This window comes from Coptis chinensis, chromosome 3 (genome assembly GCF_015680905.1).
Source record: "Coptis chinensis isolate HL-2020 chromosome 3, ASM1568090v1, whole genome shotgun sequence".
Taxonomy (NCBI): Eukaryota; Viridiplantae; Streptophyta; class Magnoliopsida; order Ranunculales; family Ranunculaceae; genus Coptis; species Coptis chinensis.
The window spans coordinates 109,466,500-109,479,062 of NC_141458.1; the positions used below are offsets into that span (position 1 = coordinate 109,466,500).

The window sequence follows — 12,563 nt, forward strand, 5'->3', positions numbered from 1 at the left end:
GTCACCGAGATGTTCAAAGACATGTTAGGAGACACTATGGAAGTTTGCATAGATGACATGGTCGTCAAAAGGAAGAAAGATGTAGATCACATAGATCATCTGGCACAAACGTTCTCCAGATTGTGGAAAACTTAGATGAAGCTGAACCCAAACGCCTCTTTGGAGCGTCCTCTGGAAAATTTATGGGTAGCAGGTCTCACAGCATGGAATAGAAGCTAACCCAGATCCACTTCGAGCGTTCTTGTACATGCTCGACCCAAAAACAAAGAAGCAGATACAAAAACTGTCAGGAATGGTGGTAGCTCTAAACCGATTCAAATCGAGAGAGTCAGACAAATGTCGACCTTTCCTACAAATTCTCAAGAAGGGTGAACAGTTCTCATGGAATGAGAAATGCCACCAAGTGTTCTCTACTATCACTACCTGTCAACACCACCCGTGCTGGAAAAACCAATTGATGGTGAAACACTGGGGCTATACTTAGCAGTGTTTGACTTTTCTATCAGTTCAATTCTCTTTAAAGAGGAACAGAACGCAGAAAAACCGATATATTTCACAAACAAGGCATTATTACCAGCTGAGAATAACTACTCCCACATTGAAAAGGCAGTACTGGCATTACTTTATTCAGCAAGAAAGTTCAGGCCATACTTCCAAGCACATCCAATTAAACTGCTCACTGACCTCCCACTAAAGAAGATCTTTTTTAAAGCCAACAAGCCAACTCGCATGGCAATATTTTCAGAAGAACTAGGTGAGCACCACATTGAGTTCACCCCGAGAACATCTCAGAAGGGTCAAGTCATTGCAGATTTCTTAGTAGACTTCTCAGTTGACGACCTGAACTGGGAGCCAGAGGTCCACATCCAGACCACAAAGCAACAGGACGCCTCAGTCTGGTCACTCTTCGTGGATGGAGCTAGTAATCCAAGTGGTAGCAAAATCGGGGTAGTCCTAGTGCAACCTGATGGCACTACGATTGAAAAATCAGTTTGTATTGATTTCACGACCTCCAATAATGAAGCTGAGTACGAAGCCTTGATCATGGGACTCCGTATGGCGTTAGAACTCAAAGTTCGGGAGCTCAAGGTCTTCAGCGATTCACAACTGGTCGTTCGCCAGGTCGCCAAAGAATACACCACCAATGAAGGTAACCTTTCTAAATACCTTCAAGTTGTAAATCAAATACTGCCTTCTTTCAAGAAAGTCACTATACAGTATCTCCTATGGGAAGAGAATTGCAATGTTGACAGCTTGGTGTACCTCACAACCCAGACACCAAACTGTGACCCCAGGCAATTACTCATCGAAGTAGTTAACCGACCGGCTTATCAAAATGAGCACATCCTATAAATCAGCGACCTATGCCCACTCTCTGGCACTCAGATGAGTCAAACATGGATGCAACCTATCATAGATTATATCCAGCTAGGCAAAGCACCAGCAGATCGCACCAAGGCCAGACAGGTTCAGTACCAGTCAGGTTGTTACTACCTAGTAAATGGTAAACTTTTCAGAAAGTAAGTCTGTCGGAGGACCATATCTAAGATGCATAAGCCCAGAACAGGGTCAGATGATTTTCACAGAGACCCATAAGGGAGAATGCAGAAATCTCGCAGGAGGTCGCTCTTTGGCTCACAAAGCGATATTACAAGGATACTTCTGGCCAAGAATGCAGATCGATGCCAAGAAGTATGTACTGAAATGCATTAAGTGCCAAACATTTGGCCACAACATCATCCAGCCAGCTCGAGAGCTCATCAACATTGCCAGCGGTTGGCCATTTCACATGTGGGGTTTGGACTTCATTCTATAGAAAAGCACCATCTTCCGATTCGTCCTAGCTGCAATGGATTACTTCACCAAATGGGTGGAAGCGATCCCCCTAGCTCATGTCAAAGAATCTCATGTCAGAAACTTCTTCTGGACCAACATCATCACTAGGTTTGGCCTCCCCCACACACTGGTAATGGACAATAGCTCCCAGTTCAAAGGCAATACAATCAAGGAGTTCTTGGCAAAGTGGAAGATTGTTCATGCGTTCTCCACGCCCCCTAGTACGCTCAGAGTAATGGCCAAGCAGAAGCAAGCAACAAAGCAATCTTGGAAAATATGAAGAAAAAGATTGAGAAGAACAAAAGCCAATAGCCTATGCAATTAGAAAATATTCTATGGGCTTACAGAACGACAGCTCGCTCTAGTACAGGTGAATCACCATTCTCACTATGTTACGGTACTGAGGCCATCATTCCTTCCGAGCTGACAATCGCAACGACTCGATCTGAGATCGTTGAATCTGGTCACAACGACTCCATTCTCGCCCGAGAAGTCGACCTACTTGAAGAAAGTCATGACCTAACAGCCATTCGAGAAGCCTCTTATCACCAAACTCTGAGAAAGTCATATAACAAATGAGTAAATCCTCGAAGCTTTCAACCTGGCGACCTAGTCCTGAAAAAGACTAAGGATGACTCAAAATTGGCTCCAACATGGGAAGGCCCTTACATCGTGGAAAGAGTTGTATGCAACATAGCATATTGGATCAAAACTCAGGATGGGCAGACGTTACCACGTCCTTGGAATACCTTTTTGTTAAAGAAATATTATCAATAAAGATTTCATAAGTTCTTACTCTTATCATCATAACAATGCATACATACTTTGTTTGTTTCAACACATAGTAGTCTTTTAAAGTTCACAAACGAACGCGCAGATCGCTCCTTAGAGCAACACAACCACTCAAACTGAAATGCTCCCTAGAGCTAAAACGTTCTCTATATCAAAACGCTCACTCGAGCTCAAGGGCTACACAGCTCAAACGCTCTTGCTAGTTGAGGTCCTATACTTCTAGGATCAACTTAGTACAGAACGCTCACTAGAACCACATGCATCTTCAAGTTACAATTAGGGCAGGGAATCGGGTCTGGCTTGACCCGAACCCGACCCAAACCCAAACCCGAATAGTTCGGGTTCGGGTCGATTTTTGTATCCGTTTATTTATTCGGGTCGGGTTCGGGTTCGGATTCGGGTCTGTCGGATTCGAATTCGGATTCGGATATATTTTTTGGGCTTTTTTTGAATTTTTAGTGTTATCCGATCGGGTTAGTCGGATATAATCGGGTTCGGGTCGGGTTCAGATATTAAATTTCAAATATAATCGGGTTCGGATTCGGATATAGCCATATCCGACCCGATCCCTGCCCTAGTTACAATGCTTACTAGAGTCACATGCTTCCTCAAGCTACAACTATAACGCCCATATTTGTAATTTGTATTTATTTATTTATTAATTAATTTATTTATTTATTTAAAATTTGTTGGATTGGATTTGGGATATGTGGGTCTGATTTCTGGGCCCGAGTCTGTGTTGGGATTAGGTTTCAAACTCAGTAATATATATTCATATTTTTCCAGAGAATAGGGTTTTTGGATAAAAATAAAATAAAATATATTCATATTCATATTCATATTTATCTCTCAACTGACTTGGCCAACTCCAGCCAGTTTTTTTTTTTTTTTTTTGGTTTAAATCGTAGGGTTTTGAGGTTTTAGCTTTGATCATTTTCCGGAGTTTCTAACTTTTGAGTTTCCATTTTTCTCGAGTAGTTTGGGGTTGAATGTTTTTTTGGTAGGGAGATAAATATAATTACTTGATAGAGAAAGGAGATTTAAACAAATGAAGGGAGGTCTAACTAATTATTAGCACCTCCTTTTTTTAAGGAGTCTCTAATATTACTCGGTTTGGAAAATAAAGCAATATGGTGAAGAGAGATGTCCGGTGCTTTTACTTTATATATATATATATATATATATATATATATATATATATATATATATATATATATATATATATATATATATATAGATGTGCATATTCGTGATCATGACCGACAAATAACTCATAGAATATATCCAATCTTAACATCAGAGAAATCAAAATGGGAATGTATAAAATTTTGTCTGATCTAAGGACCCAAAAAAAGAGAATGAGCATTGGCGTAAGCTTTATATAGTGGAGTTCTTATAACATATTTGTCAAATAGACAATTTTATGTTGAGATATTTTTTTTCCATTTCCATCAATCTTTGACTATACAGTATACTAGGGATGTGCATAAAACCGATGTATCCGACTAAACCGACCGACCCAACCCAAACTGAGTTATATGGGTCGGTTATCCATTTAAGACCGTTCGGATCGGTTTGTGGATCGGTTTGTGAAATTTCAAAACCGAGTACTGAACCGACCCTGTCGGTTTTGAAATTTCACAAACCGATCCACAATATTTCAATATACTAGAATTAGTAGAAATGTATCGTACCAATTAGTCAAAAACCATTAACTAGGGCTGAGCCACCACATCCCCCCACCAGTCTAGCCACCACCATTCCTCCACCACTCTTCCATCAGTTATCACTATCAACAAAGGTAATAACTAATCATTTGGTGTTTTTTTTTTTCCTCTCAAAGATAAAGAGTTTATTGCTATTAATTTTAGCCTAAAAGCTTGTAGAGATGCTCTGTCTAGAATGATTATTATTGATGAGTTGTCGTTTAGTTTTCTGGAAGGTGAAGAATTTCGACATTTTGTGAAGGTTATATAGCCCAAGTTCACAAATTTGCCCTATCGGACTCAAGTTGGTAGGGATTGCATCGAACTTTACATGGAGGAGAGAAGAATTAAAGTTAAAGAATTTTCTGCATGGTAAAAGTAACAACTGACACTTCGACATCTATTCAAAACTTAAATTACATGGTTTTGACTGCTCATTTTATCGATAGTGATTGGAACTTACAAAAAAGAATTATGAATTTTTGTCTAGTTCCAAATCACAAAGGTGAGACCATTGGAAAGATGGTAGAGAAGTGTCTTCTTAATTAGGGTGTCCATAGTTTTTTTACTGTAACTATTGATAATGCAATTTCTAATTTTGTTGTCATTGATTACTTGAAGAAAAGCAAAAAGATTGGGAAAGACACCGTTATGGAACATAAGTATTTACATATGAGATATTGTGCTCACATCATGAATCTTATTGTTTGTGATGACCTAAAAGATGTTAATGATGCTATTTTTCTAGTACATACTGCAGTGAGGTATGTGAAGTCATCTCCATCTAGGTTGGCCAGGTTCAAAGAGTGTGTGAAGGAATAACAAATAGAGTGAACCAAACTTTTATGCTTAGATGTGGCAACTAGATGGAATGTATAACACCCCATGTTTTATTTCTTTTATTTTTCCTAAGAATAAAGATAATAATAATAAAGATAGTAATAATGAAAATAGATAAAACAGATATAGGATATCCAGCAGTTACGGATAAAAGCCCGTAGGTAAATAGATAAGGGTTGTCCTTGTTTTTCGGTGAGTTTTCTCACGTAGAGTTTTGGGGGAAAACACAGCGAGAGTTTTATACAGAAAAAATGGGATTTTTCTGAAAGAAGAAAAGGAAGAGTTCTTCTGTTAGCTAGCTGATAATCGGAGAGAGCTACAGGTGAGTAGATATTTTATGAATGTTTATTTTATAAAATCTTTGTTACTGTAGATTTCTTTTCTGTTGAAATCTGTCGTGTTGTTAAAACTTAAAACTCTGAATTTGATATTGAACTGTAGAATTGTGCTCCTGTGTGGTGGTGTGGCTATGTTTATTTGGAACTGTTAGTATAGTATTGAAACTGTTTGAACTGTTGAAGCTCGAAAAAGCGTTAATGGCGGCGCGAGCCAAACCAACGTTTGTCCGGTATATGGTTGTGGGAATAGCGTGGGTTTTGATGTTAATTGAAGTTGGATCGGGTGTTGTCGGGATTGAAACTTGGTGGGGGCTGTCGAAGCTATGAAACAGCCAAACAGTTTTTGGCGTCGCCTGCCCGAATTGATGGAGGGTCGAACACCTACTGCCGTGATTAAGTTTGATGTAAACTTAGTTGTTATTGGGAAGTGTCGGGTATGTGTTTTGACGGCGGTTGATGGTTGTTGGTGTCGTGAGATGGAGCTTTTGCAGAGCAGTAATGGCGTCCAGAATTTTTGTATTGTTTAACTTTGTTTTGTTTTGATTTTTTTGTTGTGAGGTTTTTGTTGTTTGGTTATGGGTTGTTGATGGTTGTTTGGGCAGCTGTTAAAGCTTGAAACTTTGAACAAGCTTTAATGGAGGGCGAATCCAAATCTAGTTTGGATGAGGATAATAGATCTAATGATTTGAAGATTTTGCTTTCATTAAAGTTGTTTGGTTTTTTATGAGGGGTGAAACCGCTGGATTGGAATGAGGAGGTGATGAGTGGTGGCTGGTGGTGGTGGTAACTGGTGGAGAAGATGAACAGTGAATTTCGGTTGGGCCTTGGGCCGAAATCGGTTTGGTTTGGGTCGGTTTCAGTTTGGGCTTTAGGCCAAGTTTTAGTTTTGAGTTGGGCCGGTTTTAAGTTATTTTGTGGGCTGGTTTTATAAATCCAAGTGGGTCAGGTTATAATTTATGAACAGTAAGTTTAGATTGGGCTTGGGCCGAATTAGGCAAGTGGGCTTGAGTGTTTTTTTGGATATTTTCATTTTGGCTTTAAGTTTAGACTATGGGCTTTGGGCTTTGGGCTTTGGGCTTTTGGGGTTAGAGAAGTTTAGACTAGTTGACTGCTGTTAACCCTTAACAGGTTGACTTTGACTTTGACCAGAGTTGACTTTGACCAGGGTTGACTTTAACCAGTTGACCCAATTTGACCTTTTAACTCGGATTATGATTTGGGCTATTAGGATGGGTCTAGGGCTATTAGCATACTTGGCTTTAGGCTAAGACCGTTATATATACGTGTGTATGTGTATTAACTACTATGTGATATTTTGGTATCAGAGTTTAGGTTAGCCTAGATTTGGAGAGTCTAGGTGATCCTCGGAATGTGGTGATTGGGTGTGTTTGTGTTTAAGATGTTTGGAGTACTAATAGAAGTCCGTTTTGTTTTAAGGTGATGGCTGGAGATGACAATGACGTTACTGGTACTGGAAGTAATACCATATCTGCTGATTTGGGATCAATATTAACTCAATTGGTGCAAACTATTCAAAGGGGTCAACCTGCTAATCTAGGAGATCCTTTTGCTAGGAGAAACAAGGATTTTGTTACTTTAGGAGGCCAGAAGTTCAAGGGAGAGAAAGGCGCCATTGATGCTGAGAAATGGGTTACTATGTGTGAGTCCGTGTTTGCTAAGATGCAACTTCATTTGAGGTGCGTATAAAGAGTTGGCTTCTCACCAATTGAGGGGTCACTTTTATTTTGGTGGAGGTCTATCAAGGATAATGTGGATGTGAGAACTATGACTTGGGAGGATTTCCGTGTAAGATTTGAGGGAAGGTTTGTTCCTACGCCGCTTAAGGAGCAATTAACCGAGGAATTCTTTCATTTGACCCAAGGAGGAAAAAACTGTTACATTCAGTATGCGGACTAAGTTCAATGAACTATCGAGGTATGCTCCTTATCTAGTGGATACCCAAGTAAAGAAGAACCGGTTCATCCGTGGACTAGAGCCATATCTATCGAAAGTTATTTGATACCCTTTGATTCGTAAACTTTCGATCGCGTGTTAGATTTGACATTAAGATATGAACAATTGGATAATAAACCCAAAGATGAGAAGATTAAAGAGAATGCCCCCAAAAAACAAGCCAGCTTTTACACCTTATTTCTAGTCAGCCACGTCAAGGGCAGAGAAAAAGTCTGCATTACCCATATAATAGGCAAACAAGTAAGCATGTGGATAAGGACGCGAGTGCTTCGCTAAAGAGATTTGATGGTAATTGTTTGAACTGCGGGGAAGTTGGGCATACTATTCGAAGATGTCCTAAACCAAATGAACTAGTAGGCAAGTGTTATAAATGTGGACAGTTGGGACACTATGCTAAGAACTACACTGGTTAATGTTAGGTATGTTTGAATTTGTTATTTACTAGTCCCTTTATTGGTACTTAGCATGTAAGATATCATATGATTATGAAAATAAAATGCTGGTTATTTTAACGGTTAGTTTCTTATGATTTATAATTGAAATTGTTCAGCATGTTATAGTGTTGTTTTCCTAACGGAGTTTCCTATTTTAAGTAAGATTTGGCTAAAGAAGAAATTGTTATTTTAAATTTCATATTTGAGTAATTTGGAATTTACCCAAGGAATAAGGAAAACCCTTTTTATAAAAGTTGGATTTGATTTTTATATTGTCCAAGTTATGTATATCGTTGGTGTGTGATCCAATATACATAACATCTCTCTGTATGCATTGTTGGAGTTTGATCCAGTGTATACATGTACACCGTTGGAGTGTGATCCAGTGTGCATACCACACATTGTTTGTGTTTGATCCTATGTGATGGTAGAGAGTTAGTATGCATCGTTGGTGTGTGAACCAGTGTATACTTGCATATTGTTGGTGTGTGAGCCAATGTGCATGTATCACATTGTAGGTGTTTGATCCTATGTGACAGTGGACATAGTATAAGTCGTTGATGATATGAATCTGTTGAACTGTGAAAGAATGATTTTAATTAAGTGTTGGCAATTGAAGAAAACTATTTACGTTTATTCCTTTTAAGGTGTGTATACTTGTGTATACACGTGTGTCTCATTTTTATTGGTTGACGTACTGTTTGTTTGGTTAATCTACACTTTACCTTGAATCTCGGGACGAGATCCTTTTAAGGTGTGTATATTATAACACCCCGTGTTTTATTTCTTTTATTTTTCCTAAGAATAAAGATAATAATAATAAAGATAGTAATAATGAAAATAGATAAAACAGATATAGGATATCCAGCAGTTACGGATAAAAGCCCGTAGGTAAATAGATAAGGGTTGTCCTTCTTTTTCGGTGAGTTTTCTCACGTAGAGTTTTGGGAAAAAACACAGCGAGAGTTTTATACAGAAAAACGGGATTTTTCTGAAAGAAGAAAATGAAGAGTTCTTCTGTTAGCTAGCTTATAATCGAAGAGCGCTACAGGTGAGTAGATATTTTATGAATGTTTATTTTATAAAATCTTTGTTACTGTAGATTTCTTTTCTGTTGAAATCTGTCGTGTTGTTAAAACTTAAAACTCTGAATTTGATATTGAACCGCTGTAACCGCGGTTCCCCGTGGTGGTGGTGTGGCTATGTTTATTTGGAACTGTTAGTATAGTATTGAAACCGCTTTGAACCGCTGAAGCTCAAAAAGCGCACGATGGCGGCGCCGAGCCAAACCAACGCTTGTCCGGTATATGGTTGTGGGAATAGTGTGGGTTTTGATGTTAGTTGAAGTTGGATCGGGTTGTCGAGATTGAAACTTGGTGGGGGCTTTCGGCTATGAAATAGCCAAACAGTTTTGGCGCCCTTCCGATTGATGGAGGATCGAACACCTCCATCGCCGTGATTAAGTTTGATGTAAACTTAGTTGTTATTGGGAAGTGTCGGGTATGTGTTTTGACGGCGGTTGATGGTTGTTAGTGTCGTGAGATGGAGCTTTTGCAAAGCAGTAATGGCGTCCAGAATTTTTGTATTGTTTAACTTTGTTTTGTTTTGATTTTTTTGTTGTGAGGTTTTTGTTGTTTGGTTATGGGTTGTTGATGGTTGTTTGGGCAGCTATTAAAGCTTGAAACTTTGAACAAGCTTTAATGGAGGGCGAATCCAAATCTAGCTTGGATGAGGATAATAGATCTAATGATTTGAAGATTTTGCCTTCATTAAAGTTGTTTGGTTTTTTATGAGGGGTGAAACCGCTGGATTGGAATGAGGAGGTGTTGAGTGGTAGCTGGTGGTGGTGGTAATCCGGAGAAGATGAACAAAGGAATTTCGGTTGGGCCTTGGGCGAAATCGGTTTGGTTTGGGCGGTTTCAATTTTGGGCTTTAGGCCAAGTTTTAGTTTTGAGTTGGGCGGTTTTAAGTTATTTTGTGGGTTTGTTTTATAAATCCAAGTGGGTCGGGTTATAATTTATGAACAGTAAGTTTAGATTGGGCTTGGGCCGAATCAGGCAAGTGGGCTTGAGTGTTTTTTTGGATATTTTCATTTTGGCTTTAAGTTTAGACTATGGGCTTTAAGCTTTGGTCTTTTGGGGTTAGATAAGTTTAGACTGGTTGACTGCTGTTGACCCTTGATAGGTTGACTTTGACTTTGACCAGAGTTGACTTTGACCAGTTGACCCAATTTAACGTTTTAACTCGGATTATGATTTGGGCTATTAGGATGGGTCTAGGGCTATTAGCATGCTTGGCTCTAGGCTAAGACCGTTATATATACGTGTGTATGTGTATTAACTACTATGTGATATTTCAGTTTTTATGATATGCAACGTTATGACACTTAGACATTAATCTAATTAATAACGCGTAAATCAAAAATACATGAATCAAGATATTATTCCGTTCTCTAAAAGAATATATATATAATAAATTTCAATAATGCGTAAACAAATTTACCGCACTCTATTAGAACTCTCCACGCCTCAAGTTTTGGAATTGAGTTTTATGACTGTTGATGTCATATGTTAAGTGGGCATTTATTGAATGTGCCATAAATGGCCCGTTAGCGTTATATAGGGGTATTCATTGAATGTGCTATGAATGACCCGGGTATTTATTGAATGTGCCATAAATGGCCCGTTAGCGTTATATAGGGGTATTCATTGAATGTGTCATGAATGACCAGATTGTTTGGAGTGCCCTAGAGAGGAACTAAGGTATTCGCCTTGCGGGTTAGTTGTATTCTTTGATTATGCGAGTGTTTGGGGTTGACTTTTGAATACCTAATATAATATCTACATATGTTATATAGAAGTTCTAACTTTCTTTTGCAGGAGGGTAAGACTTAATAACATTTTGTGCAGGGACGCGGTCCTATCCTTATACAGCAGTGGATATCGATAAGTTTTAATTCAATGATTTAGATATTAAAACGAGTTATGATAATGAGTTAATAGAATAGAAGTCTTGCTAGGGAAGAAAATATGCCGGTTGAAATGACGGAACTACCTGTCTTCCAAGCTGAGAATGATTAAGTTATGGGAAAATATAACGTGATTGTTTGGATAATTAAAGTATGATAATGTTTATATGTGGTTAGTCTACTCATACCAGCAAATTCCATTTTGCTGACCCATGTTTGCATTGTTTTGGCAACGTGGGTGTGTTCTTGGGAACATAGGTGGAAGGCAGTGGAACCGTGGCATTTGATTTGGATTCTTGCCTGGAGCAGTCCGGGAGGTTATTTTATTAGGTCTGATCTTTTGGAAGTATGTAATAACGTAGTTTTCTTTTCATATGACATGAAAATCGATGTTGAAGACACATTATTCTTAGAGTGGTTTGATGTTTTATTGGGACGGAAGATAGACTTTTTATAAAGTAATAAAGAGAATTTTTGGAGATTATTTTTGTTGTTAAGATTCTTTATGATGTGGGTTTTAGGTTTTGACATGTGTTGTATCCACCCCGTCATAGCCTGAGTTTTTAGACAATTGAATCGAGTGATGTTTGATATATTTATATTTCAAATATTCATTTTTTTTTTAATTGTTTAGAAATTCGGGCTGTGACAGAATGTGACATTCATGATGTTAGAAGTTGTTGAGAAGTTCCAAAGTTCCTTTAAGATATTGGAGCTTGAAGACCCATAGTACACCGACTACACCCTTTACTTTGATGATGACAAGATCAAGGGGCCTCCAACCTTAACTGATTGGAATAGTGCTAGATTATTTGTGAAATTTCTAAGAGTTTTTTATAAGGCAACATTGCGATTTTCAGGTTCTCGTTATGTTACCTCGAATAATTTCTTTAGTGAAATTCTACTTGTTCAGAAGAAATTGATTCAGTTTAATAGAAGTGAGGATGCACGTTTGAGATCAATGGTGTTGCGTATGCAAGCTAAATTTGATAAGTATTGGGATATGGATAAGATTAACATTTTGTTATATGTTGGTGTTGTGCTTGATCCTCACTTCAAGATGAAGTATGTGTTATATTCCTTCAAATAGTTGTGTGATGAAACTAAAGCTACTGCTAAAACAAAGAAAGTGAAAGATGTTTTGGTTGCGTTGTATGAGTGGTATGTTGGGCACTATCCTTCTTCAAATCAGCCACCTCTTGATGCGAACGTGAGCCAAACAACAAGCCAAATGGATGTTGATGATGATGAGCAAGATCCTATTATACTAGCCGCCGAATTTTAGCAACACTTGCTAGAGGAAGATAACTTACAGAATAAGTTTGAGGTTGAGAGGTTTTTAGTTGAAACTAATGAAGTTGGTAGGGATAAGTTTGACATTTTGGGTTGGTGGAAGATCAACGCTTCTAGGTACCAGATCCTTTCTCTTGTTGCACGTGATGTTTTGGCAGTTCTGATATTTTCCGTAGCTTCTGAGTTTGCATTTAACACGGGGGGACGTATACTTGACCCTTTTCGTAGTTCGTTAGCTCCTAACACGGTGGAGGCTCTTATTTGAGCACAAGATTGGATCCGTTCTCCATCAATTCCAATTAATCTTCGACAGTCAATGGATGATATCGAGCAATATAATAAACTAGATGGAGGTAATAATTTGCATTGCAATGTTTTTGTC

General features: G+C 38.4%; 1 protein-coding gene across 1 annotated transcript; it reads left to right on the top strand.

Annotated features, from left to right (window-relative positions):
* Positions 1–393: 393 nt before the first annotated feature.
* LOC147512860 (uncharacterized) lies at positions 394–1,353 on the top strand. Its single transcript, XM_086598807.1, has one exon. It carries the CDS (start codon positions 394–396, stop codon positions 1,351–1,353), a length of 960 nt encoding a protein of 319 aa, XP_086454933.1.
* Positions 1,354–12,563: the final 11,210 nt, after the last annotated feature.